This window comes from Phalacrocorax carbo, chromosome 7 (genome assembly GCF_963921805.1).
Source record: "Phalacrocorax carbo chromosome 7, bPhaCar2.1, whole genome shotgun sequence".
Lineage (NCBI taxonomy): Eukaryota > Metazoa > Chordata > Aves > Suliformes > Phalacrocoracidae > Phalacrocorax > Phalacrocorax carbo.
This window is the reverse complement of record NC_087519.1, coordinates 14,444,133-14,470,642: the sequence shown is the minus strand read 5'-3', so window position 1 is coordinate 14,470,642 and position 26,510 is coordinate 14,444,133. Positions and strand designations below refer to the sequence as shown.

Here is a 26,510-nt window from a genome sequence, read left to right as displayed (position 1 = left end):
TTACAGTTGTTTCTTGAATCCCTGCTTTACTCTTAAAATATGGAACTACCTTCAGCTTACTAATTGGAATAGTGAGATAATAAAACTTATTATTCAGAGTTGACTGTGTTGTGGGAAGGGCTAGAGAGCTTCTGCTGCAATTTTTAAAATGCAGAGCAATGCATTTGCTAGGAAGTGATGAGTTCTGAATGCTGACAGCGCAGCTGCATTTCTCCAGTGTACCTGACTTTCCTGCCATGGGACTCTTAGACTGAAGCTTCTCTTTACAGACTGCCTGTACTAAAAGTGCAAAAGATAAGATCCAAGTACTTAAGCAATATTTTTAGTCTTTAAAAAAAAACTGTAGCACCTGAAGGAAGCAGAGAGCAGAGGTGGGCAACAACACCATGGTACCTGCTGGACAGCTGGGGTAGGGCAGGAGCAGCGCTTGCATCAGCTGGGAATCCAAACAGCTTATACCATGTACTCCCTATTTTCTTTAGTATTTTGCTTACTGGGTTTCAACTTTAAGGAGTAAAATAGAAATCTGATTACTTTAAATTGGCCTTCAAAATCCATTATGGATGCCTAAAGATTTTCCAGTGAAGGTCTGGACTGTTACAGAGCATATTTAAAGGCAACTATCATGGACTGTCTAAGAAAGTAGCCCTCTAAATCAGTGGAATTCAGGACTAATGGGTATTTCAAGTTGAACAAATTTGTCTTTCTTCGAAGAAGAAAGGCACTTTACCAAAATGAGCTCTCCTCCTACACGCTTGGTAGATATTTGTAGTGTCCAGTGCATTATGAAAGGAGCTAAGACAATAAAATAAGCATGGACTAAGAGAGGTTACAGTTGTAGCACTACCTGATTATGACAGGAGGAGGGCATAGGGCAGGAGGAGCTCTGCTGGGGCCATTCACTGCCTCGCTGTGAATGGCTGGGCAGGACAGGGCAGTGGCTTGCAGATGTATATTCTAGTGGCCCCTGGAGCACAATGGGTTACATGATACTGAATGTCTTTGTTTCCTGTCTAAGCTTAGAAAATAGATTAAATGCTCTTCTAATACACATATTTCAGGAAAACATTTTCTGTAATTACTATAGAAAATGCTGTGATAGGAAAGGGAAGGGAGTTGGTCCACACAAGCATGACCTAGTTGGGAAAGGAGTTGGCTGGGCACAACTGCATTAACTGAAGTTTTGGGAGAGTCCTTGCATTATTGTTAAGTGGATTTGTGCCTCACTAGTACCAGATACCTAACTTCCATAGATGTTTTAGGATGTAAGCCACTTTAACTTTTTTTTTGGGTGGTGGGTGATGTTTGAGTTCTTATTTTTTATTCCAGAGCTGCAGTGATTGTGCACAGGTGTATAGTGAATGGGGGGAGAACAAGGATGTGAAGACTCTTTGTGACATATCTGGTTAAATGGGCTTTTCTGTTTGTCCAGAAGATGTAGAAAATCAGTCTTTGCTGGGGTTGGTATGCGCAGGAGACAAATGAAGAAAAAAATGATGTGCCTCCAGGTTTCAGTTCTTCAGTATTGTATATTTTGAATTATGTGTAGTAGCATCAGTCTAAATTTATATTCTTCTCTTTCCCTCTTAGAGTAGTCTGGCATCTGCTGCTATGTCTTGTGACCATGTGATCAATAAACTTCAGTGTGAATGTATTGATTAAAGGGCTGTAGCGCCTTGTTACTTTAATTCCTATGTACTTGCGTCAACTAACTAGATTATTTTGCTATTTTAGGGAGAATAAAACCCAGACACTGCTGGGATGTATATTTTATGCTATATACTTACATGCTCTGATGCTAGAGATGAAGCAGAATAATAATAATATTTGAATAGTTAGATTATAGGATTGAGGTTATTCTATGTGCAATATATGATGTGTGTCTTAGGGCTGATTCATACACAAAAGCAAACAGTTATAGCACACACACAATAAGACTTTTTTAACTAAACACTGAGTTTGCTGTTTCTGTAAATGTCTTTCTACCCTTGTCCTCAATTACATCAACTTGCATCATCTGTGTCTGTTGTTTAGGAACAGTTACCAGGCTTCTCAATATTTATAGGTTTTTTCCTTTATGAAAACTCTTAGAAGCTGCTAAATGATATTGAAATCTAATGGAGCAAAGAAGTCAATATGTTACATGAACTTTGTAGGAAAACACATTTGTTAATATCCATTGTTATTTGTGCTTTAAGAAAAAGTCTAGATCAAATACCTGGTTTGTTACATTGATGACATAATTTTAAAGTGTTGTCCCTGTCTTCTTTATAATGCTGTTATGAAGACAGTAGCATTTCCTAGTTCAATTTTTGCTGTTCATTATCCTTTAATGAGATGCAGTTTTTAGTTTGAAACAACATCATGTTTTTTTAACTGCAGCCAATACCAAGATGTCTGTCTAGCTAGTTGTGTTTCCTCTTCCATACTTAAGGCAAGAAACTGGTTGCTTCTGAAGTAATAGGTCTGATATGGGAACAGAAGCAGTGTTTGCAAATTGAACAGAAAAGTAACTTTTATTTGTGTACGTAAAGTGATATTGTGTATGTATTCTGAATCTTGAGTAATGATGATTTCAGATTTATTTACCTTGCTTTATTCACGAGATCTTGCTTATTTACTAGATTCACTGGATCTAGTAACATTTGGACATGTTTCAATTGTCTATCTTGTTATGTCAATTTGTGATATGTATCTGTGAGGACACTGAGCATTTTTAGTATACAATATAAGCTTTGGTATCAGATTTTTTAATGCAAAAAGGGGATGGGCTTTTCACCTGAACCTAACCAGCTCAGCAGAAGTACTCAAGCCATAGGAGTTATCTATTAATTTGTATCAATTAATTTGTATCCAGAAGCTTTTGATCAAATATGGATTCTTTCTAAAAAAGGGAGCCAAATAATAGAAGATCTACTGCTTCACATGGTAAGCTGCTAATGTTAATTAAAGGACATGTCTATTTTACTGTTACTTATACTTTAAAATTCTCTAGTGTAAATTTTCAGGTATCATATCTTACTGTCCACATTGCTGTTAGAGTAAGAAGGTGTTTGAGAGGGATCTATATGCGTAAGCACATGTAGATCTTGATCGAGCTCTTTAATTTTTTCTTTAAAACCATAGATGTTTTTACATATTTTAACTAAACAGAGTTCCTTTTACACATTTTCTTAAGGATGAATTTCCCCTTCTGTTTAGTCTGCTAAGGATGAGGCCATTCTTGTTCAAATTAATATCACTCCTGCTGAACACTTTCTAGAGTTTTGGAACTTCTGTGTCAGAGTAGGAAAAATACTCCAGTAGTGATCCTTCCTGCTGTGGCTTTCTTAACATTACCATGGCCTTTGGACATGCGAAGATGAGCATGATGCTTGTGTTAGCAGCAAGATAATACTGCAATTATTGTTTTTGTCAGCTCTAATACCCAAATCCTTTTGAGTCTTTCCAGATCCTGTTTCCCTATCCCTAAGTATGCCTTGCCTATTGTTCACCAGACTTTCAGCTGGGAAAAAAAAATTGCAGGTGCTTAATTTTGTAGGTGATTCACGTCACTACCTAAGTGTCTTGTCCTCTCTATTATTTACCTTTCCTTTAATCTTTCATGCACCCTTTATTAGTCATTTTCTGCCACCTGTCAGATGAATGACCATTTTAACTCATGCCAGATTGTCCACATGCCATATGGGGTCCTCCAGGGTAATTTATCTATCCTCTGGCTTTTTTTCTGCCTGAGGGCAGGTGGTGGCCAGATGAATTGCCTTGGCTGCACCCTGTTCTTCTTGGACCCGTGGTCCCTTCCTGGTCAGAGTGCAGGGGAGAGGCAGCCAGCATGGGCAGCTGTTTCAGAAGAGCCTCTTCGCTGCTCCCCTCCAGAGGATGGAGCCACAGAACTTGTGGTTGTGGCGGTCCACCACCTGGCACCTTTCCGTAGATGTGTGCACGCAGATGTGGCATGTACAGCATGGGTCAGGAGTGCCATACTGCTGGCTGCGTGTGCCATGGACAGATGTGGGTGCACGGCAGGGAGAGGGTCCTGATTATAGCCCGTCCCTGCTACCTAAAGCAGCTGTGTAACTGCCTTCCTTTAAAAAGGGGAAAAAAGGGTCAGTAAAGATGAGGACCCCTGGCAGTAGGCTGACTTATTTACCTTAATGTAGATCCTTCAAAATAGGCTGTAAGCCCTGGGGTCCATGGAGTACAAGCCTGGGCTAGGCAAACAGGTACATGCAAAAGCTAGTTTTACATGCTTTACAATTTACATATGCAGGTAACTGCATATTTAATTGGAGCTTTTGTTTCATGTACCCCTTCTTGCATGGATCTCTCAAGTCTGTCTTGCTATGTTTGCCAAATGCTCTGCTATTAGGGAATGAAGAAAAAAAAACCTTCTGAATTCCTTCCCCCCCCCCAAGTGGAAAGGTATTTTATGCATAGTAATCAAAACATGAATAGAAATTAACTCTACCCCTGTGGCAGTTCTGTTTTGGTGGATAACATAGGACTTTTAAGCTGAAATTGTGAAGATGTCATGTGCTTTTGTTCCCCTAAAGTATAAAAGTAAAGGTAAAGAACCACCGGCAGCCTTGCCTCCACCTGCTTTCTTTGCTACTCTTAAAACAGACTTTGAAGTGAATGTATTTAGCTTTCTCGGAAAAGACGTTTTTCTGTAACCTTTTCAGTAACTAAATAATTTTGAAACTTAAGTGTTTCCAAGCAGAGAAGGGAATGACACGATCTGGTTGTACTTGAATCTGTTTGAATGATGTGTGACAACCTCGTGATGAGGGAGGAGGAGGAAGAAAAGGGTCCTCTACAAAACACCATAAAATCAGGGGACTGGTGCATCCTACCTCTGTGGGAACCAAGTGTGCCAGGGTAATTAATGAAGAGCAATGCCAGCTGCTGCTTTGTCTATGGAGACTTGTTGAGTTCTTTCCGCAAGTTTAGAGTGACCATGGTACAAAACAATTAATACTCTCTATATTCCTTGGGAACCTTTCCTATGTGTTAATGGTAACTGAAAATGGACCTCTCAAGTAAGCCTTGCTCTCAGCAGGAGGAATTCGCAATAAAAATCTTAAAGAACATTGTGTCCCACTTTTTCTAAGAGAAGTAAATATTTTTTTCTTGTTCAATTTTTAATGTGTCTTATGATGTGTTGTGGCTTTTTTCTGTCACATGATACTAACAATGCCAAGTCATACTGCCATCAGACTTCTCCCACTAGAGCCCAGGAAACTTCTCTTCTAGAGAAGCTGTGGTCCAGCTGTGGTTCACAAGACAAACAGTAGTTTCTCAGCACCACTGAAATCTGGTGCATTGACCAGTTACTAAATGAAGCTTTTTTTTTAGAGTATTTCTAATTTCAGCTGCTTGCAGTGACAACATTATGAGATAAGGAAAGATGTTTGGTGGTGGTACAGTAACTTGGGCCTTATGGGGAGTGCAGCCTGTCTGGGAAAGTTCTATTTCCCATAGCTCTCATTTTAAGTGTAAATTGAAAGAATCTGTAGGAACAGCCAATAGTTGAAAGCTTTTTATACAGCAGATGTAATAATTTTTTGTCTTTTTGAAATGACAGATACTTTGGATGAATACTTTGAGTATGAAGCTGAGGAGTTCCTGGTCTCCTTGGCCTTGTTGATCACCGAAGGTCGAACACCTGAGTATTCAATCAAGGGCAGAACAGAGGGCTTTCATTGCCCGCCGGCACAGTCAAGTCAGCCACCAGCAACTAAGCATGAATGCAGTGACAAACTGGCTCAGGTATGATGGTAGCCACTTCCTTTTAAGTGTCATGGCATGCATCCTTGCTACCATGATTCAAGTCAGCTAAGAACCCCACAGTAGATTCATAGTTAAGCATGAATAACAATAGCTTTCTGTCAGTCCCATGTTTAAATGAGTCTGTAATTCAGTATCATACTAATAATAGATCTATCCTTAAAATAAGAAATCATTAAGCCTTTTATCCTTGAGCATAAAATTCTGCATGACTACCTGAATGCAGTACCTATTTAGGTCTTTATTATGCAAATGGTGAGCACTATACTTGGCATTCTTGGTTAGGTTTGGGGTTGGGTTTTTTTTTTAAATGTAGGCTGACTTGCCTAACTTTTTGCTTTTCCAGGTATTCTTGAAAAGTTAGTGATCCAAAAACCACAAGCACATCAAATCTAGCTAGTCTTTTGGGAGTTATGTTGGAGCATCCTCTCTCTCAAGTAAAAGTTCCTAAGTACTATGTGAATTTAAGTTGTTATTCATGCAGAAGTTAGCCCACTCCAAGATGCGGAGTTTATAAAGATACTGCTTGAATGCATCTATCCAAGGGGATGACTTGTGGAGAGAGAAGTACAAGGTAGCAAAGTATAGCGATTGGGGAAATGTATTTCTACGAGCTCAAACAGCAACCGTAAAGGATTTGTTAATTATATTTCATTTAACAGCTCTGGAATATTAGCTCCGATTTGGTGAAACCAAGTTTACAGAATTTGACCCTTACCCTTTTCCAGAACTTTGGAACGTGTTTTTAAAGTAGATTTATATCTGGCTAGTATTTTTATGGATTGCATATGTTGACGTTTTTTTCTTTCCTGCAGTGTCGTCAAGCCAGGCGAACCAGATCTGAGGTTATGCTATTGTGGAAGAATAATATTCCAATCATGGTAGAAGTGATGCTACTTCCAGACTGTTGCTATAGTGATGAAGGGCCCACCACTGAGGGGAATGATTTAAATGATCCTGCAATCAAACAAGATGCATTGCTGTTAGAAAGGTGGATTTTGGAGCCAGTTCCTCGGCAGTAAGTTGTATATTAGGATTAGCTTATAGCTCCAAGAACCTTGTAATATTTAGCCCTTAAAGTAGTCACTTAGTGGTTTTGAACTGGCCCTTTGCCATGATGACTTATCTAAGAAATTCGCTATTTACCAGTGAAATCTAAGCATCTTTTAACCTTATTCTTCCTGTACTCATACTCTCATCAGTGCACATTGTGCAATGCAGAGTATGAAATGCTTCTAGCTGAAAATGGTCACTTTTATACATTACTTGTTATGTTAAATTGTATAAATTATTATGTGAATAAAACCAAATCAGGCTCTGTAATCTTCAAAATGTTTGAGGAGATTCATGGTTTTACTTGACTCAGTTGTGTTTTATTTTCAGAATGAAGATCTGAAAATGTCCTCGTTCTAATAGTTCTCTCTGTATATTCTTACCTACAACGATGTGTTTCTCTTAATACGTTTTAGGAGTGGAGATCGATTTATTGAAGAGAAGACCCTTTTATTGGCTGTTCGCTCTTTTGTTTTCTTCTCTCAGCTAAGCGCATGGCTGAGTGTTTCACATGGTGCTGTTCCCCGGAACATTCTGTACAGGTAAGTCTGGGATGGAAAAAGACATTTGCTGTTCACGGGTTGCTGCAACTTGTCTTAAAACCATTCTTCCCTCCTGTTTGTTTTCAGAAGGTGCCACGTTGTTAGCCTGGTGCTTTGGTGGTTGTATAGGATTCGTGTACTTCGCAAAGTACAGCAGTTGCTGGTGTCTCTAGTGCTTTTTCTTAGACGTTTGTGTTATGAAGTAGGTAATCAAAGACTTCATTTAGATATTTCTATAAAGGCCCTTCTGTATTGTTTCAGGGTGAGCGCTGCAGATGTGGACTTGCAATGGACCTTCTCCCAGACACCAACTGAGCATGTCTTTCCTGTTCCTAATGTTTCTCACAATGTGGCCTTGAGAGTCAGCGTCCAGTCCTTGCCCAGACAATCAAACTACCCAGTTTTGACCTGTAGTATTCACACCAACCTTAGCTTTTATGAAAAACGAATGCAAGAGCGTAAGTTACATCAGCACAGTGATTCCAGTGCGACACAGCAATGCAGTACCTCCAGTCCACAGCACTTCTGTGGAAAACAGACGTGGACAATGACACCTGAAGGCCTACTTAATGGAAAAAAGATGCCTGAATTTACTACATCTATCAGAAACTTAAAACTTTATCCATCTACCAGACTTGCATCTGACTTTGGGGCATCACAGTCTAAAGTACAGTGCTATAATGCTACAGCAGACAACAAGACACAATCTCATGAAACACCTGTCAGAACTTTAAAATCCTTTTCTCTAGTTGATTCCTGTGTTTCGAGTAGTCATTGCTCTCGTCAGCCCACAGGAGAAACCAATCCTTTGATAGGCTCTTTACTTCAAGAGCGACAAGAAGTCATTGCAAGGATTGCTCAGCACTTGATTCACTGTGATCCAGCTACTTCACCAGCTGTTGCTGGACATCCATTCAACATACATGAAAATGGCTCGGCTGCACCGAAAGCTTTTCAGAGTACTTACAAAGATGAAAACTTGCGAAGGAAAGGCAAGGAAACCTCCACTGTTTCTATTGCCAACTTAGACAATGCAATACAAGAAGATGGTGGTGAAGGCAAACCTAGAGCAATACCAGAGATCACACTGCTTGATGCCTGTGTGCCAGTGAACCACTCTGGCCGTCTATTGGCAGGAGAGAGTAATCCCCTGATTGATTCTCTGCTCCTGGAGCGGCAGGAGGTGATAGCAAGGATTGCTCAACACTTGATTCATTGTGATCCAGCTACTTCTCATGTTACTGGACGTCCATTCAAAGTGCATGAGTCTAGCCCAGTTACTTCAAAAATTTTCCGTAGTACATATGAAGATGAAAATTTGCTGAAGAAAGGCAGGGAACTGTCTTCTGTTTCTTTTGCTAAATCCAATTTTTCTTTGTTAGAAGACAGTGGTAAATCAAGGACAAAGACACCTGACACTCCTATCAGTCCTAGGTTTGATGGAGAATTGAAGACTTCTCTGAAACTCCAAGCAAGAAGAAAATTGGTTTTAGCAAAACCCAGTGAAGCTGTCCGAAATGCATTTCATCAGACTTCAAATAAAATTTCTCATGCATTTACTAACAGTAACACGTCATCATCATGTGTTAAGGAAAATAAATCTGAATTGCCAGGTAAATTGGAAACGATACATTCTGGTTATGCACAGAAAGACCAAATAACCAACAGAATTAAACAGTATTCAAATTTCAGCAGCATTGATGAACAGATTTGCACAAATAAACTTAAAGAAAGAATGGTTGTTAGTGAGAACAATGGCATGGACAGTTTTAACAATTTACAGATAGATAAATGCAGAATACTTGAAGGTACAAAAAAAGCAACTGTAATGCAGGTGTCTGACTCTTTGCACAAAAATGAGCTGAAGTGTTTAGATAAAGACTCAAAAAACCCAAATATTTATGAGCAAAATAATCAGCTTATTAGTATTGAAAATTATTTAAATAAAGACCATGACAGTTTCAAAAACAAAACCAAACAAGATAAAACAAAAACTGCACATGATGAGAATGAAGACCCAATAGGCCTCGATTTCCAAAGCACTTCTCAGAAGAAGCCTACAGAAGACCGCGTAGTTAAGTGTGAGCGGCTGAAGAACCCAGATGTACAGGTAAATACACAGAGGAAAAGACCAATTCCTATAGCTGCTCTTAGTCAGATAGCTTGTACCCTGTATCTGCTAAGGACTAGTGTGAAGAGGGATTTAAGTATGACTTTTTAGGAAGCAGCATGTTACTATTGTCGTCTTGGTCTGAACTACTGTTAGGCCGATAGTGCCTCCCCCATACCTTCTTAATTATAAGTTTAACATTGAGAACGTTGTCTGACTCTGCTTATGGTGATAGCATGATGAATGACAGTTTCCATAGGCCGTTAGGCATCCTGTCTTTTTATAAATATACCAGTGTCTGAAGATGGTATGTGATCTTTAGTGAGCAGTCTGTGTGATTGTAGACTGAGTCAAGGGAAATTTATACTGTTTCATAAAATGGTAGTGTGATGCAGATCCACCTGGTTCAGAAGTCTTCTCCATTACAGCAAGCTAAGTATTACCATGATAGGCTATCGAAATATTTCATTGATATATTGAGTACATTTGTTTTGCTCACAGAAAACACCGTCTCTAAAACACACAAATATATGGCGTAAACATAATTTTAGATCCTTGGATGGAACCTCAACCAAGGCTTTTCATCCCAGAACTGGATTGCCTCTGCTTTCAAGTCCTGTAAGTTATTGCTTAAATTATGACTTATCTTTTAAATGAGAAAGGAAGTCTTTTGTTCTTTTAATATCTGTGTATGGTAGAAAATTTGACAGATTACCTAGGTGAAGTGTGTGTGTTTACTTTCACTGTCAGAGAGATACTCTTGCAAGTAGAAATTTGAGAGTTAACACTCCAATTAAGTTGAATGATAATTCTGGAAAAGAAAATGTTAGAGTAGTAGTTGTTGAGATCCTACCAAGATTTAAAAAAGGTGACATTAGAAAATTCTATGCAAAAAAAAAAAATTCTTCAGTGCTATTTTAGAGCACAAAAGAAAGCATTCTGGAGATCAGTGTTTTAAGTGTAAGGTAACATATTTTGTCACTGAAGAGTTTTTGTGCGATTATTAACATCTGATTGACTATTATTCTAAAGCTTTTGTTTCAGTGAACAGTTTGTACTATATATTCCTCAGTAATCAGGGACGTCATTGAATGACTAAGTGATACAAAGCTGCTGTGGAGGCACTGGGGATGTGTTACAGTTCTTGGTAGGCTGTTGGGAGTTTTAAAGAAAAAGGTGGTTTCTGTTAAAGCTGCTGAAGAGGGGACATTCTGTAATCAACACATGATATGTTTTCTTCTTCAGTGCTTGTAAAGGCTGTCATATTTTCAGGGAACTTGGATGGAAATTGTTACAGCCTCTTCATTAGCAATGTCCTGTACTGTTCCAAAGAGACCTCAGCCTCTTGAGTCTAAGTATTTCCTGTTAATCAGAATTTACAGTCTTGTCATTAATAATTTTATAATTTTCTTCGCTAAGTTTAGAATGTGTAGGAATTACTCTCTTCTGCTCTGTTTTTATGATTTTGTAATGTCATGAAAATTCTTGGCAAACTTGTGCTTACTTGGCAAAATTATCCTCACTAGAGGTACAGTGTTCAAATTAGCATCTTCTTTCCCTTTTGAGGTTCCTCAAAGAAAAACACAGTCTGGGTGCTTTGATCTGGATTCATCACTGCTGCAGCTGAAATGTCTGTCTGCAAGAAGGTATGTCTTATTTACCTGAAACTTTAAGAATTTTGGGGGAGACGTAATGTATATATATACCTGTATGCAACAACAAAGCACGTTAGCAAAGACAAAAAATGGGTGCCTTTCAAAAGAATCCTTATTCTGAAATAAGGCTTGGCAGCCAATCTGCCTCAGGGCTCTCTAGGTTAGCACAGCTCTGGGACATAACCATGGTATGAGAGCTCACGGTATCAGAGGGGACAAACTCTGCCCTGTGTGGGGGTAGGTATGCTGTAAGACACATTGAATTTTCAAACAGAAAAAAACAGTACGTGTTGGTTCTTTTTCAAAACAGTGTTATTTTTGTGTTATGTTTTGCTCTTAGTGTTGAATGGGTTAAACATTTTGCCTTAACTTGTTCAGAGCTTAACCTATAAAAGGAACCAACCATGACCTTTTGTACATTAATACACATAATGAACAGCTTTTAGTATGATAGTTTGATGTTGGGAACTTCAGGATATGAGACAAAAATATCTGCATACAAGAGAAGATAATCTGATACTTTGGTTCCTGTTATGAGTTAATGAACAACCCAAATTTTTATTGTCTCTATCCCTTGTAATGTAAAACCTGTGAAAGTATTTTTTCAGTTGACTAGAAAATGTTTTGCTAAAGTATTAATGGGCAATGTTCAACTGTTACTTCTTTAGGACAACATTTTGTAATACAATAAGTAAATGATTCCTTCTACAGCTGTTTATACCTGGAAGACAAAAGCAAATGTGTTTACCCTTTATATTTATTCTGTCTCTTTTTTTTTTTTATAGCCCACAACAATGTATAAACAGCGATCCAGAGACCCATGGGAAACCTTTTCTAAGTTCTAGTGCTCCACCAGTAACAAGTCTTAGCCTTCTGGGAAACTTTGAGGTATTGCATATTCTCTAAAATTCTTGCAGTATTTTTAGTATTCCTCTGTACTGCTTTAAAAGTGCATTACTCTGAATAATTCCAGCCTGATTACAATATAAAAGTTCATTTAAATGAACTGAATTAAATTAAATTGAATAAAATTTCGTTTAACTTCCAGCTGTTAAGGCACATATTTCACACCTTGGACATCATCTGTCTCAGATTCAGATACAATGAGGTGCTTATAACTTTGATTTCCCACTATGGTCAAGTTAGAAGGTGTCCTGTTGACTTGAATGAGATTTAACAACCTGTAACTGTTCATATTTATAATGTACATACCTAGAAAAAGGATTTAAATTTTCACTTTTTAAGTCTACTTAATATGCCACAAAAGCTGGGTTACATCAGTGTAGTAAACAGAATGCATTTGAAGTGTAGCCTTCAGCTTTTCACTTCATGTAGCATATCAGATATCAACAATTAATAGCTAGTGCATGAATGGGTTGTATCATACTCCATATTTGTGAAATATGGAGTGAATTTGTTGAGGAAAATTACAGATTCTAGATTGTTTTTTTTCAGCTAGTATATGTGAAGGAAAATCATGCATAGATCCTGCTGTAATAAAATTCTCTGTGGGCTTTTGCACCAGTTTCAGTAGGATGAAGACTGGATTTGGATGATGCTTTCCTTTAAACCACCATCATCTTGCTGAATGTTCCACAGTCCATCATAATTTTTGCCTCAGTCTTGATTTTTTTTGGCAGGTCACCTTATGAAAGACTGAAGTTCTTACATAAACTTGTTTCCTTGTTTGCTGCTTAGTTTTGCTATATTTTATTTGAGGTGTTCCCAATCTAAGCTGTATGTGTTTTGTTTTTCAGGAATCTGTCCTGAATTTTCGCTTAGACCCACTTGGCGTCGTGGAGGGTTTCACAGCAGAAGTGGGAGCAAGTGGAGTCTTCTGTCCCACGCACATGACTCTGCCAGTTGAAGTGTCGTTCTACAGCGTTTCAGATGATAATGCACCCTCTCCTTACATGGTAAGTGTGTTGTTGGATTTATTTTAAATAAATTCTCATAGGTGGAGGTAAAGAACAGGAGCTCAGTGAGTGTAGAGGGTTCAGGAAGTGCGGATTTGCAGGGACCTGGGTTATTTTCAGCTGCTTACAATGGAGTTCTCCTGTTCCTTCTTCCTCTCCCTACGTAGTGCTTTTCCTCCCATTGCTCTGCCCCACTATCCCCCTGCTCTCATCTTGGTATATTGAACATGTTTGTCTCCCTCCACACTGGAGCGATGAACCCTTACCATCTCTTTTTAGCCATCTAATGTAAAGTAGGCAGCGAGGCAATAGCTGGACTTAATGGGATACGTTTTGTTGTACCAACAAGCAGCTGTCCTGGGCAACTAACCATGCTGCCAGCAAGCGGCTTAAGTGCAGGCCAAGGTACCATTACTGATGGAGATCTTAGAAGTTATTCAGCCCTTTCTTTTAAAGCAAATATTGTCTGAGCTAGTGGCACTCTCACAAGCTCCATGGTTTGCTGATGTTTGCACCAACACAGTATCTGTGTTCTCGGTATCCGTGTGCTAATTCTGTTCCACATTTCTACAGTGACATGGATGTTGGATGTTTAAGTATTTCCTTGTAAAAAGCAAAAGATGACTTGTATGCTCCGTAACACCTGCTACAGAACCTCAATGTTACCTGGGTGACAGACCTAATTTTTAGAGGTTTTCATATATGTATGTCTAAGATATGGTAAATAGTCTGTTTAAATATGTAAGTAAAGCATTGAACCTCTGATTATACCAATATTTAGATTTTTAAAATCATAGCACTATATTTCTGACCTATTTTTAAAAGTATTCAGAAAATGAAATGGCTTTGCAAGGTAAGTTTGAGTAATAAGTTGAGTTTAAACTTGTATATGTCTTCTCTCAATCACAGCAAAGAAGTATCTATTGTTTTGCTTTCATCTTTCTAGATTATTTCACGTGATTTTCCAGGAGGTGAAGGGATTCTGATGTTCCTCAAATGGTTAAAGTAGCATTGCTTATTTTCCTAGCTGGGTTTCATTGTTTCAGGCTTTTCCACATGCTCTAAATGTGCTATTATGGCTGAGTCTCCCAGGATTAATACAACATTTGTATAATGCCTCCATCATCAGAAACATTGTTTCTGTTTGTATAGCTAGTTTCTCTGCTCTGGGGTCTTTTTTGTTTGTTTGCTTAGGGTGTGGGTTTTGGTGATTTTTTTTTTTTTTTTCTTTTTTCCCTGTTGCGGTTACATGTAGTACAGTTGTGCACTGCAGGTTAGTCAAATGCGTGCTCTAGGGCAGTACCCTAAGGGTGACCTCAGGAGTGTTACAGCACTGTGCAGGACACTCAGATACTCACAGACCACAGCTGGTATAAAAGCAGATGTCATTGTTGCTAAAGTTTGGATTAGAATGGAAGATTAAGTGCATCTGTTGCCTTTGAAAAGCAGAAATTAGTTCTGTGATATTTGGAGTATTATTGGTATTACTGTAGGTGATATAGAAATGAAAAGGAGGAGGCAAATCTTCCATTTTAACTTACAAGCTGTTTTGAAAAGGAAGGTCTATTTCACTGTAGCTGCCTGACTGCTAGTTTGAAGATGTGGAATCTTGGCTCTTGTTTCAAGAGGAGAATGTCTTATTTCACAGCTTTTGATGATCTGCCATAGTATTTGTAAGGCCCATACTGTTGATTTTTAACTACACCCTAAATGCATTACCTTGTCTATTTTTAGTTTTTATGTATTACTGATTGTTTCTTGAATAAATAAAAATACGTTAGTAGAACATTTTGATTTGTTTATATCTCTCCCTGTGGACTAAATGTGTGTCTTTTTTACCCTAGGGTGTAATTACTTTAGAGTCCCTTGGTAAAAGGGGTTATCGGGTACCGCCTTCAGGAACAATACAAGTGGTACGTACTCAGCAGATACAGGTGCCTTGAAACCACTAATATCAAGAAAGTAATGCAGAAGAGATGAGGTTTTTGGAGTTGAGCATGAAGCTAGCAGTTGAAATGTCCATCTCTGTAGGTACTGTAGCTATTCGAAGTAGAAGTCTGGTATGTGATTTGTGAAGAGGTTTAAAATCAGTTACTGAAGATTCAGAATAGGTGGGACAATGTGGCTTTGAAGAAGTAATGGAGAAGTGATTAGGCCACAGCCCAAATTCTGAAATCCTTCTAAAGGGATTAAGATTAAATACTCATTTTTATCTAAATTTTGTAACATTTTGACACCACCTATTTTGTTGTAATAAAATCAGAAAGTATATCAGTTATTGCTTAGAACCAACAATCTGCCTCTTTTAAGAACCCAGTCCAGGGTAACACATTGGTAATTTCAGGCTTAAAAACGTAGCCCACCTCTGTGCTTCCTCTGAGCATATTATGCCTAGAAAACAGTGTAGACAAAAAGCTGACTGGAATAATAAACAAAAATGGGGATGCAGATTAGCAAAGTAATAGTAGTCATATAATAGTGTTTCATTCAGATTAGGTCATGATTCATATTATATTTAAAAATGAGAATTGCTAGTAGATGTTGAAGAACAGAAAAACTACACAATGTTTTTACATAAATGTTTCTGTATGGCACTGGAACAAAGCATGTAAGGGGATGGTGACTATTTTGTCAGATGGAGTTTGGTTTGTTTTGGGGTTGGGTTTTTTTTTAAATTTGTTGTCTCTAAAGCATATTGTATTGAACTGTTTGTCTCTTCAGACCTTATTTAACCCTAACAAAACTGTGGTGAAGATGTTTGTGGTGATCTATGACTTGAGAGAAATGCCAGCTAATCATCAAACATTCCTACGGCAAAGAACTTTTTCTGTTCCTGTGAGACGAGAAATCAAGAGAACTGTCAATAAAGAAAATAGTCAACAGACCGAAGAAAGGCTACTACGCTACCTCATACATCTGAGGTAAGCTCCTTGGAGTTAAAAAACCCCACAACAAAACAAAAAAAAACCCAACCCAAAAACAAGGAAACAAAAACGCACACACAAACAAAAACAAGTGCCTGCCAAAATTTATCTCATGATTTCTTTCCCAGCCAACCTTTCTGTATACAGACTTATTTTTAAAAAAGAATGCTTTAACTTGGTCTTTAAGCTAGACAGTAGAGGAAGAAGAGCTAATAAATAATTTGGGTTCTGCTTGGGAGCAATGAAGTTAAAATATAAAGCTCTTTCTTGTTATTTCAGTATTTTGCATAGCCTGTAAAGCTTAATTCTTTTCTTAGCAAGACAGATTTTAGTTCTGGCTGGATCAGTGTACTTTCTTTGAGGTTACAGGAAATAGTGAGTGTGGATGTTACATGGTCAAAAGCCAAAACTAAGGATCAATGTAGAGAAGGTAACCAGTGTCCTACACACATGCTTCTTCACCAGAATAGCTTGTAACATGAAAAGCATTCTGAGTTACTCCTAAAAATACAGTGTTTAGTGGTAAAAATGTTAATGTCTGTTTTATGATGCAATACTGCTGATAATGCCATTCACTTTATAAAATATTCACACAATCTTCCTTAAATTATTTACAAAGCACTGCCTGAAAACAGATACTGTGCTGCTGCTCTTAGCATGTTCTGGAGACTGCAGTTTGAAACAAAGGAAGAATGATGGATATACTCCATCCTGCAGTTTGAAGACTTCTGCCTCTGTTATTCTAGTAAACAAACCACATGTGTGCAGATGCAGTGCTTTCACTGCAGCACTTGGAAACCCAACAGTGGCTGACATTCTAAAGCGAGCAAGAAGAAACTCAAACCTCTTACAATTTTCTCTTAACTTGTTGTAGAATTACTTCAGGTACATATTATTTTCCCTATTTAGTGGCATGGATTTCTACTCAGCAGACTTTCAAAACACAACTTTGTCTAGGGCAGTGATTCCAGGCCAAGTTTTCCCATTAAATGAAAGTTGACGGTCATAAAATATGTGTTGGTTTACTGAAATGCGAAAATAGCATCACAATGAGGCTGTTGAACTGTGTTTTCATTCTGAATTTTAGCCTGAATTGAAATTCATCCTTTCAGGCCACACTAACCTGCCATGTCTAACTTAACCACCTTCAAAAAATTTTCTGATTGGGTAAATTCTGAAGAAGAGTGTGTAGCCCAAATAAAAGGCTCTATTCACTTGTAATGTTGATCTAACTGATGCAGAGGAACTGGAGACAGGCATCAGCTGCAGAGGTGGGCAAAAATCTGTGGCCAACCGGGTCTGGCGTACAGGCATGAAGAGTAGTAGACTTGTGTCCTCTTTCGATTTCTGCTTTAATGTAGCTTGTGAATTTGTTGTAGACAGGCCCAATAATTACTTCTATCTGAAGTCAAACCTGCTTTCTTCTCTGTTGTCTTTTATAGCCAGAAATCCTCTTTCATGAGCTTTCTATTTCTTATACCTGCTGAGAGACAGAAATGTAGCAATTCTGATGCTTCTAGTTTTGAAATACCTGTACAGTTTAGGTCAGCTTTCAGACCTCTGGGTAGGGATCAACTCATGGATTTATAATGTGTGATTGGAAATGCATCCATTTCTGGCTGGAAAAACAAACTGATAATTTTGATGCTTAGCTGCTTACTTTGGAAAGTGAATAACTGCAGAGTATGCCAGAAGTTTTTTGCTTCAGAGATGAACCCGAACAGTGGGTCCTTTCTCATAATGGAAGAACTGCAAAACTCCTTGAAATATTTACAGTAGGTTATACTGATCTGTCTTGTGGTTTATTATACAGAGTACTTCAGATTACAAAAGACTCAGTTGTCAATCTAGTAGCCTTCTTTACTAAAGATTGACTTTAATTAGGAGAGCTTAGTCTTAGTATATTAATTCATTTGTAAGTTGGTTTTAAAACTTCATTTTTAAAAGCAGCAATGTTTTCTCAAACCCATTTTACTGAGAACTTATACAAACCTAAAAAATAAAAACTATTAAGTTTTGGGTTGTTTTTTTCTTACTCCAGTTGTCTTAGAACAGCCTTTCAGTTTTAGTTGCACTAGTTGTGGAAAACAAGCATCTTAAGCTTACATGTAGAAATTTTGCTGAAAAAAAACCCAAATGAAGTCACCACCACTAAGCTGTATTGTGGTCGCATCTGCTTGTGAGGCCTTAATCACAGTTGTCAGCACTTACATTATGAAAGCTTCTTTTCAAGTGGTAATTCAGCAAAAATGCTTTCATAGGTCTGGAACTTAACATTGACAACACTCTTTTGAAGTGTCAGATTTATTGTGTATGCAGCTTCTGCATGTGGTTTTGTATGTTTGAGATACTGTTCAGTATGCCATTAGACTGTATTTGTACCCACAGCTACAGATACAAAATGTAGCTTGCACGGATAGCAGAGCTTTATTCACTATAAGAAAACCAAGAGTTACACCTGCAGTTTAAGTTGTTTCTTGAAGATGCTTGGGGATAAATTTTTTGTTGCATGTGAAGCAATGATTTTTGCATTGTAATTAAATCTACATGAGCATAGGAACTGTGAGTCTAGCTCTGCTCATGCCTTGTTTCTTTCCAGTGTTGTGAAGGTGACGACCATCCGTTGGTTTCTAGGTCACATTCTGGCATCCCTATAAAAGGCAGTTAAACAGTTAACGTGCCCACAGCTCAGCATTTTTCAAGTTTTTAAAGCTTAGTCAACAGCTTCGGTTACTGACATATTGCCTCTTTTAATTGCATGGAGCATAATTGTTGTTGCTTAACAGCTACACAGGAGCTGTTACTGAAGGCAAGGTGGAGGGTAAGCTTGAAACTGGTTGTTAAAAGTAGTGATTCCTCAAGGTGTTAAGAAACTTTTTTTAAAAAAATGTTTTCCTAATGTGGCATATGATACATTTATTGGTGGAAGCTGAAGATACCTGTTGTTACCAATTTACTAATTGCTTTTTGATCTTTCTGATCTCTCAGCATTTATGCTGATCTGGAAATTTGTATCCTTGTTCTAATGATCTTTCTTACAGATTTAGTGTTGTATAGTCTTTTCCCCTTGCAAAACATGTCTGCTATATAAGTTTTTGTGATCTTCCTGCTATATCCTGTTTCTGTGGCTTACTCTGTTCTTTGTGAATTTTGATGGCCTATAAAAATAAATATAGGGGCTTTGTGCTTGTATTTGTAATTTCTTTAATAATATTTATCACTTCCTTTCCTCTGCCAGACTTTCTAGCTCATCTGATATTTGTGTGTTTAACCATTCCTGTATTTGTCTATTGATACTCTTCCTAGGACACCATCTGTCAGAGACCTTTGGTTTTTCTTGATTCCTTTACACAAAACTACTGGAGCCACCCAGCTCTGGAGCCAGTCCCATGCTGGCCACTCCATCACCTCCCTGCAAGGGTATATGTAATGGTTGTCTCTTAATTATTCCAATGCATTTGCATGTATCAAAAACAACATTTCTAAATCTCAATTACTACAATAAAAAATTTGCAAAGGAAAAATTAGGTGATGGAAGCAGAGACGAGAAGAATCTCCTGAACTCTGCTGCTGTCTCCCACTCATCCTCCTTCAATCTTTGTGCAATGTCATGCTCAGAAAAGCCACGTTACAGGGAATTCTTATTTACTGGGCAAAGGGAAAGGGAGTCTTGCAGGATTCTCACTAACAGGAAATAGTAAGCTTGCGAAGTTTAAAAACAGACTGTGCTAATTATTTTCTGGTAGATCCATGTGTAAAATGGGAATTGAGCTCTTCTTTATGATAGTGCTTTGGTAACTAGGTCTATCTATTCTATATGAATTAATTTCAATCATAGTTTTGCTGCAAAGTATCTCTCAATAAAATTTTTTATTTTAAAATGCCCTATGAGCTACGTGCTGAATTAACTGTTCATGGTGTTCAGTTTGCTCGCCTCTTTACTCTTCCTTCTTGTGTGCTCCTCTGGAGTCTCTCTTAAGATGGGATCTTCTCCCCTTTGCCTACAAGGTAAAGGGCTTTCACACTGACAGCACTGAGCAAATAAATAGTGATGGATGGGAGCTCTGTGGGAGCCAGTAGGGGCATTCTGCTGGACCCCGCCACATTTAATGCCCTTGGCAGCTGTATCTAGGAGATGAGAATTTTCCTTTGGCTGTAGCAATGACTACAGGTTATTCTGCATCACTCATCTGAACAAAATGGTGGCACAGAATCCATTTCTACAACCTGCCTGCCCCAGATGATGAAACCTTGATGGACCTTCTGTAGTTGTCTGTCTTTCTCTTACCTCTCAGAATTTCAGTCTGACTATGGCTGGGTTTATTCTAGAGATACTACTTTTGCTTCATTGGGGTCAATAAGTATATGCTTTTTAAAAATCTGTGTAAAACATAATACATGCGATAATACAGTGTGCACTGCTGTCTCAGCTTTTGTAACGGTATTGCTTTTGTCATTACAACAGCAGTAGCTTTTCTGTTTCTATTCCTGTTACAGTAGCAATACTTTTTTCCCTCACCATGGCATAGTGATAGTGATGTTAAGTTCAGTTGCCATTATAAATGCTCCTTAGGCTCTCCTGCCTTTCCTGGTTGAGGGAAGGAAATGAAGGAGTTCTGCCAGATGAAGACTATAGAATACAGTTCTCTGAAATGCAGCTCTTGTCTCTCTACCTAGTTGTTAAATCTCAGGGAAAGTGGAACTGGCACATTCCCTGCAGGTCTGGAGGACCTGAATGAGGCTGTTCAGCTACAGTGTAAAAGAAAAATGTGCCCAGGAATTGGCCACTGTGTACTTTGGTGATTGGGCCAGTGAACTCTGGTCTCTTTGAAATAGCTCCATATTCTGTGTGAAAAAGTTCTTTTCTGTCTGCCTGCAGATGCCTGTACCTACTGCTTCTCAAGTTGGACTTAAATTTGGCACGTGGTATAAAGCAGTAGTAAACTTCTTGCTGATACGTTCACAGAGAGCAATGAAATCTATCTGTACGATAGCTGGCACTGAAACATATATGTGATATGTACATATGCCTTTGTTGATATTTGAACCTTCCCTTTTGTGTGTGCTTAGGCCACCCTTTGGGCGTTTTCAGGAGTGCTCACTGAAGAGCACTTTTTGCCCTTCTAGATGGCTGTGAATGTTAATCTTTGACGTACATAATTGCAGCGTGAATTTCAAATATTCCATGCCACTTTCAAAGCTGTGCACTACATTGGTGATTAGGAACAGAACCTTCAAATGCCAAAGGAAACAAAGTAGATTGAAAAACATTAGGTTATTCTTTCATCTTTCATTTTAACTGACTAATTTTCTATGTTCAAATGGTTTTTTTGCGTTAATCTTTCAGAGGCACACATTTAATTCAATGATACGTAAAAATTAATCTTTTGGTTTGGATAATACAGGTATTTGTATCTTTTCAGGTTCCAGAGTTCTAAATCTGGAAAGATCTACCTCCACAGAGATGTAAGGCTCCTATTTTCTCGAAAATCCATGGAAGTTGATAGTGGCGCTGCATATGAACTCAAATCTTACACTGAGTCTCCAACAAATCCTCAGTTTTCACCAAGATGCTAGCAAACAATGGCAAACTGAAGTATTCATTTTACTGTTGATTACTCCTTAAAAATGAAGATCGGTAGAGATGACAGTATAAAGTTAAGTCTGTAAAGGAATTAAAATAGTGCTCAAGAGAAGGTTCTTATGTGATCCTGGACCAGTTTTTAAAAGGTTTCTGAAATGAGCTTTGTGTATTCCAAGTAGACTGGAAGCGTACTGAAATCTAATCTTTTTGTACTGTTTAAAACCACTTCATTGGATGTGTTGCAATAGCAAATTCCCAAGTTAGTTTAGTGTTTACACTTTTTATTTTGTATTTCAGTTATTTAATATTTAATGTTTCATTTAATACTCAAGTGATGTTTGTCTTTAGTGTTCTAATGTAGCATAAATCCTATGTAAAATCACACTATGTATTTTTTGCATTAATATTGAAATCTGAAATATATACAGATGTCTTTAATCTGTGTGATGTTTTAAGTTATATTCATTTAAGTTATTGAAAATGGGGACAACAGGTGAATTTCCATAACATTTCATACTATGCAAGCATTTAGTTTTCTTTTTTTTATCTCTAACGGTACCTTTTTCCATTTTTTCCTCACATACAGATTCAATAACACCTGCGACCATAGTGCGGCTTGTTTATTTACTCATGCATTCAGATCATTGGTTCGATTCATATTTTGTTCCCTCAATTTCTTTCTTTCCTTAAGGGCCACTTTAATTTTGTTTTGTTATTGTTTTTTCTCACCTAAAATTCCCACCCTCCCCCATTTGATTTCTCAGATTGTGTTAAAGGATGTACTGTGCAAACAAACTAGTATTTATATCTTAAATATATGCAAAAGCTATGAAACTTGTGCTTTGTTTTATTTTTCGATAAGGATGATCTTCATGTAATCCTAAATATTTTTAATAGGTCAATTCCATTTAGGCCACTAGGTGGCCAAAGGAAGTTTTACTAGAAATGCTACATTGGGCATATAAATATTTTCCGATTCGTATGTGTATTCCTAAAACAAAACACAGTCAGATAAACAGTTTATGCTAAGTGTCAAACTATGTAACTGAAATAAAGTTAGAAGGATTTGATTATATTTGAGGTATATATTTAATAATGAAAATGAAGCTTTTCAATGTTTGCTGAAGATCTTGGAGTTTCTCAACTCTTACCTTGGTTTATATGTTTTTCTTTATATCGCTGTTGGTTTTCAGAGTGTCAGTAATATGAAAGGTGACATTCATATTTGGGGGTATAAAACGCTGATCTGATGAAAACTGCAGAAAGAATGAATGTGCAACTTGTATATTCGCTTCTATTGTGCTATTCACAGCACTGCCCTTAGAGGAGAAGTCAGTATATCATGAAATCTCCAGAAGTCTGCTAGAGAAAGTAAGGGAGACCAGACTTTCCAGATGATACTTACAAACTACTGTGTATATTCAAATGACTGTTGCTACAGAGGGACAAAGCTCATATTACTGAGTCTGTTCCCCAGTTCAGCAGTATTTTCCCCTCTGTTACACTAGGTTTTCACAGGTTAGCTAGTATTTATTTTATTGAGACCTGGGAAAAACTGTACAGGAAGAGATTGTTTGCAGTTTCTAGTCATTTGTGTGCCCTCCAAAACCGAGAAAAGTTTCTTTTGGTAGCAGTTGTACTGTGTACAGAACTGGGATCTGGATTAGTATAATAAGAATGTGTCCTAGTTTCTTTGTAGCTACTATTGAGTCATAAGCAAACAGCATGCATTCTCAAAGTACTTACTTCTGTCATGGTGCACATCTGCTTGCATACTTGATTTAAAAAAAGAATGAGAAGAGGACACACTTCTAAGGAAAAGTCACAATTAACCTTTTATTTTGCACGGACAATATGCAGTGTTTGTATGTATCTTGATAACTTTAAATGACTTCTTCAAGCCATCCTTTTCTCCCTTTGGAGTAATATATTAATTTGTTTTGAACAGCAAAGTGTGGATTTTGAGTATGTGGTCACTACAGGTCATGTCTAAGAAATAAACTACACTTAGTCCCTGTATGGATTCAGAACAAAAGTGACCTCAGATTATTCATGCACAACTTTGATTTAAATAAGGCATTCTCCGTTTACAGCTTGATCTGAGTTAACACCTTCCATTAGGGACACACCTGGAGAAGTGTTGAATGTTCATAAAATATGAACTGAATTCCACATGACCTTCTATGCATAGGCTGAGAAATGAAAGTAGACTAATTTTTGAGAGGTCATTTGCTGCTTCTCCTTACTCCTCAATAAGCTCAATCACATAGAACTACTTCTGACAAATGTTTCTGAGTGGTTAATGAGGGCCTCCGGATGGAGGCTCCAAGTAATCTCTCCCAGTGTTAAACTGTACTTATAATGAGACAGCTATTTCTAATGTCCAACTAAATCTTACTGCAGTTGAAGTCCAATACTACTTGGCCTTTCCACTATAAGCAAAGAAAACAATTTAGTTCTTGTATCTCCCTTCTCAGTGTCGTTTTCTATATCTAAGACAACTCCAGACTGTTCAGTCAGCCTTGCCTCATAGATTTTTTTTCTGTACCTTTTATCATTCTGGCTCTTTGTTTTCTTCTTTTGGTCTGAATCTGTCCTGAAGTGCCTCAAGCTGGACACAGCATCGCAAGCAGTCCCAATTAGACTGGAAGGATGGGTTGATAAGTCTTACAGATTAAAGTCCTCTTCATACATCTCATAATACTTGATTTTTCAGTATCAGGAGATGTCAGCTTGCATTCATCTTGTTATCCAGTATAACAGAGGTGTCCTATCTGCTTGTTCCCAATATGGAGGTTTCTCTGCATGTGTCATTACTGAACTTCGTTCTCCCACTACCCAAGATTTTGTATCTGACCTTCTGTTTGAATATGAATTGGAATTATTTTCTAGTGTTCTTGTAGCTTCTCTTACTCAATGTAATCTGCTAATATTAATAAAGTTTATAGTATATTACCTGGGTCACCAGTGAAACTGATGAGCAATATTGGCCCTGGGAAGCCCTCTGTGAAACCCTACTAAACACAGCATTGCTGTTTGAAAAATTGATAGCCATTTCCAACAAAACTTGCATCCACCACATTATGTAGTTAAGTTTCCCTAATTTGCATGGGGAAGTGTCAGAGGCCTTATTAAAGCCAGAAAGTGTCAGCTACCTTCACCCACTTCTCCACATGGTCTGTTTCCTTTTCATGAAAGAAAATACAGTTGCATGAAACCCTTGTTGTGAATCTATGTCTAGCTACTCAGTTTCTTTTGAGTGCTTATTTTAGATGATTTCTCAGGTAATTATTGATGAGACAGCTTAATTATATAGCTTGTATTCTGTCCTCCCTGTACTCCAATTTAATCAGCCTCCTGGAAACCCATTCATTTTCTACAAGTTCCTATATAAATGACCACTAATTAATTGGAGATTGCTCCAGTAGTTCTCTAAACCCTGGAGGATAATTTTTCATCCAAGTTGAAAATATTTACCAGATAAGCCAAAAAAACCCCTGATTCAAGTATCCCGTAAACTGATCTTTCCTTATTCCAGCTTGAGGTTATACTCTATTTGTTACACTAGCTGTCTTGATCATGCCAGACTGAACAAAAGAAACATTAAATCCTTTAATCTGTACAAGGTTTGTTCAGTAATTTTCCGTAATTCTGTGCCCCTCTGTCTTCATAATCTGCTTTAGATGGACAACCTTAAAAAACTGACCTAGTTTCTATATGCTGCTTTCTTGTATTTGAGGCCATTGAAGAACTTGTGCTTTTCCTGAGGTTCCTAATTTACTTCCCACCTTTCCTCTGCGCTGTATAATTTACACCTGTTCCCTTAAAGAAATAATTTCATTAAGGAACTGCTGAATCTTCAAAACTGTGTTTTCCCTCACATTAATTTCCTAAGAGATTTGAAAGAAAGTCCTGAAGTTTGCATTCTTGTCTGTTGTCACTGCTTTGTTGTTCTGCTTCCTTTCAAAATCTATGAACATCATCCTTTTAATGATAATTCTGTGTTGCTGTTTATCACACCTTCAGACCATTTCCCCCTGATTTTCCTAGAAGAAAATGTGGCACACCCACTGTTACAATTTCTTTTTCTATCATTAAGCAAAAAAATACTAGTGCCTTCTATGATTTTCCTGTGCAATCTGCCCAGCTCTATCCCTTCCTGAACGAGGGATGTGCACATGCCTTGAGTACCCTGCTGCTACACAATCTCAGTCTCTGGAAAAATCTCTCAGTTGCTCAGAAAAACTGCTTCCAACCACTGCTTAGGGGGCTTTTAGTAAAAATCAGCTGTGGCAAAATTGTTGACTTTACACCTTATGTTTTGATTGAGAGCCTTTTCTGACCTGTCTGTCTTCTGGACCTTGAACACACAAAGCCTGTCCTCGCCCGTCCTTTCTGAGTAGTGCTTAAGCTGGTTTACCACACGTGAGGGTCTGCAGAGTGGAAGACGTGCTGGTTCTCAGCCAGATGGCACACTGAATGCTAGTGATACACCCTGGTGGGAGCGCTGGTGGTCAAAATCATAGGAAAGCAGTGTCAGATATTAGGAAAAGATGTTTTGTGTAGGAAAAGTGGGAGTATATGTTCATTTAATGGAGTAATAAGTAAAATCCATACCTTACTGTTACCATAATCCCTGTATTTAGGGGCCCCTAAAGATTTATTAACAGTGAGCTATTTAACCCCCTTTTTATGTTCTTAGAGTCTAAGAGAGTCCAAGGGAGGTTATTCTGCCAAGAACCAGACAGTGAAAAATAGATGGGAAGAAAATACTTCATTTAACTTGATACTGTGCTGTTAAGTTTCAGTGGGCTGAGACCTCCTATCCTATCACCTGGTGTCTGGGACTCAAAAAAGATCCTCAAGTAAATCTGCTGAGGACTCAGCTTCCTCCTGTTTTGATCTGTAAAAGCAGCCAAAAGAGCTAATTTTAGCCAAG

General features: G+C 37.9%; 1 protein-coding gene across 4 annotated transcripts in view; it reads left to right on the top strand.

Annotated features, from left to right (window-relative positions):
* ATOSA (atos homolog A) overlaps positions 1–22,405 on the top strand; it is a 47,385-nt gene extending 24,980 nt beyond the window's left edge. For all 4 annotated transcript variants that reach the window (XM_064456435.1, XM_064456434.1, XM_064456432.1 and 1 more), the window contains 11 exons: positions 5,585–5,769; positions 6,603–6,805; positions 7,257–7,382; positions 7,644–9,492; positions 9,994–10,110; positions 11,059–11,138; positions 11,933–12,035; positions 12,905–13,063; positions 14,908–14,976; positions 15,785–15,984; positions 21,411–22,405. In XM_064456435.1, the coding sequence (XP_064312505.1) occupies positions 5,585–5,769; positions 6,603–6,805; positions 7,257–7,382; positions 7,644–9,492; positions 9,994–10,110; positions 11,059–11,138; positions 11,933–12,035; positions 12,905–13,063; positions 14,908–14,976; positions 15,785–15,984; positions 21,411–21,564 (3,245 nt within the window). In that variant the 3' untranslated portion in view covers positions 21,565–22,405. The remainder of the gene's footprint in view (positions 1–5,584; positions 5,770–6,602; positions 6,806–7,256; positions 7,383–7,643; positions 9,493–9,993; positions 10,111–11,058; positions 11,139–11,932; positions 12,036–12,904; positions 13,064–14,907; positions 14,977–15,784; positions 15,985–21,410) is intronic.
* The last annotated feature ends 4,105 nt before the right edge of the window (positions 22,406–26,510 follow it).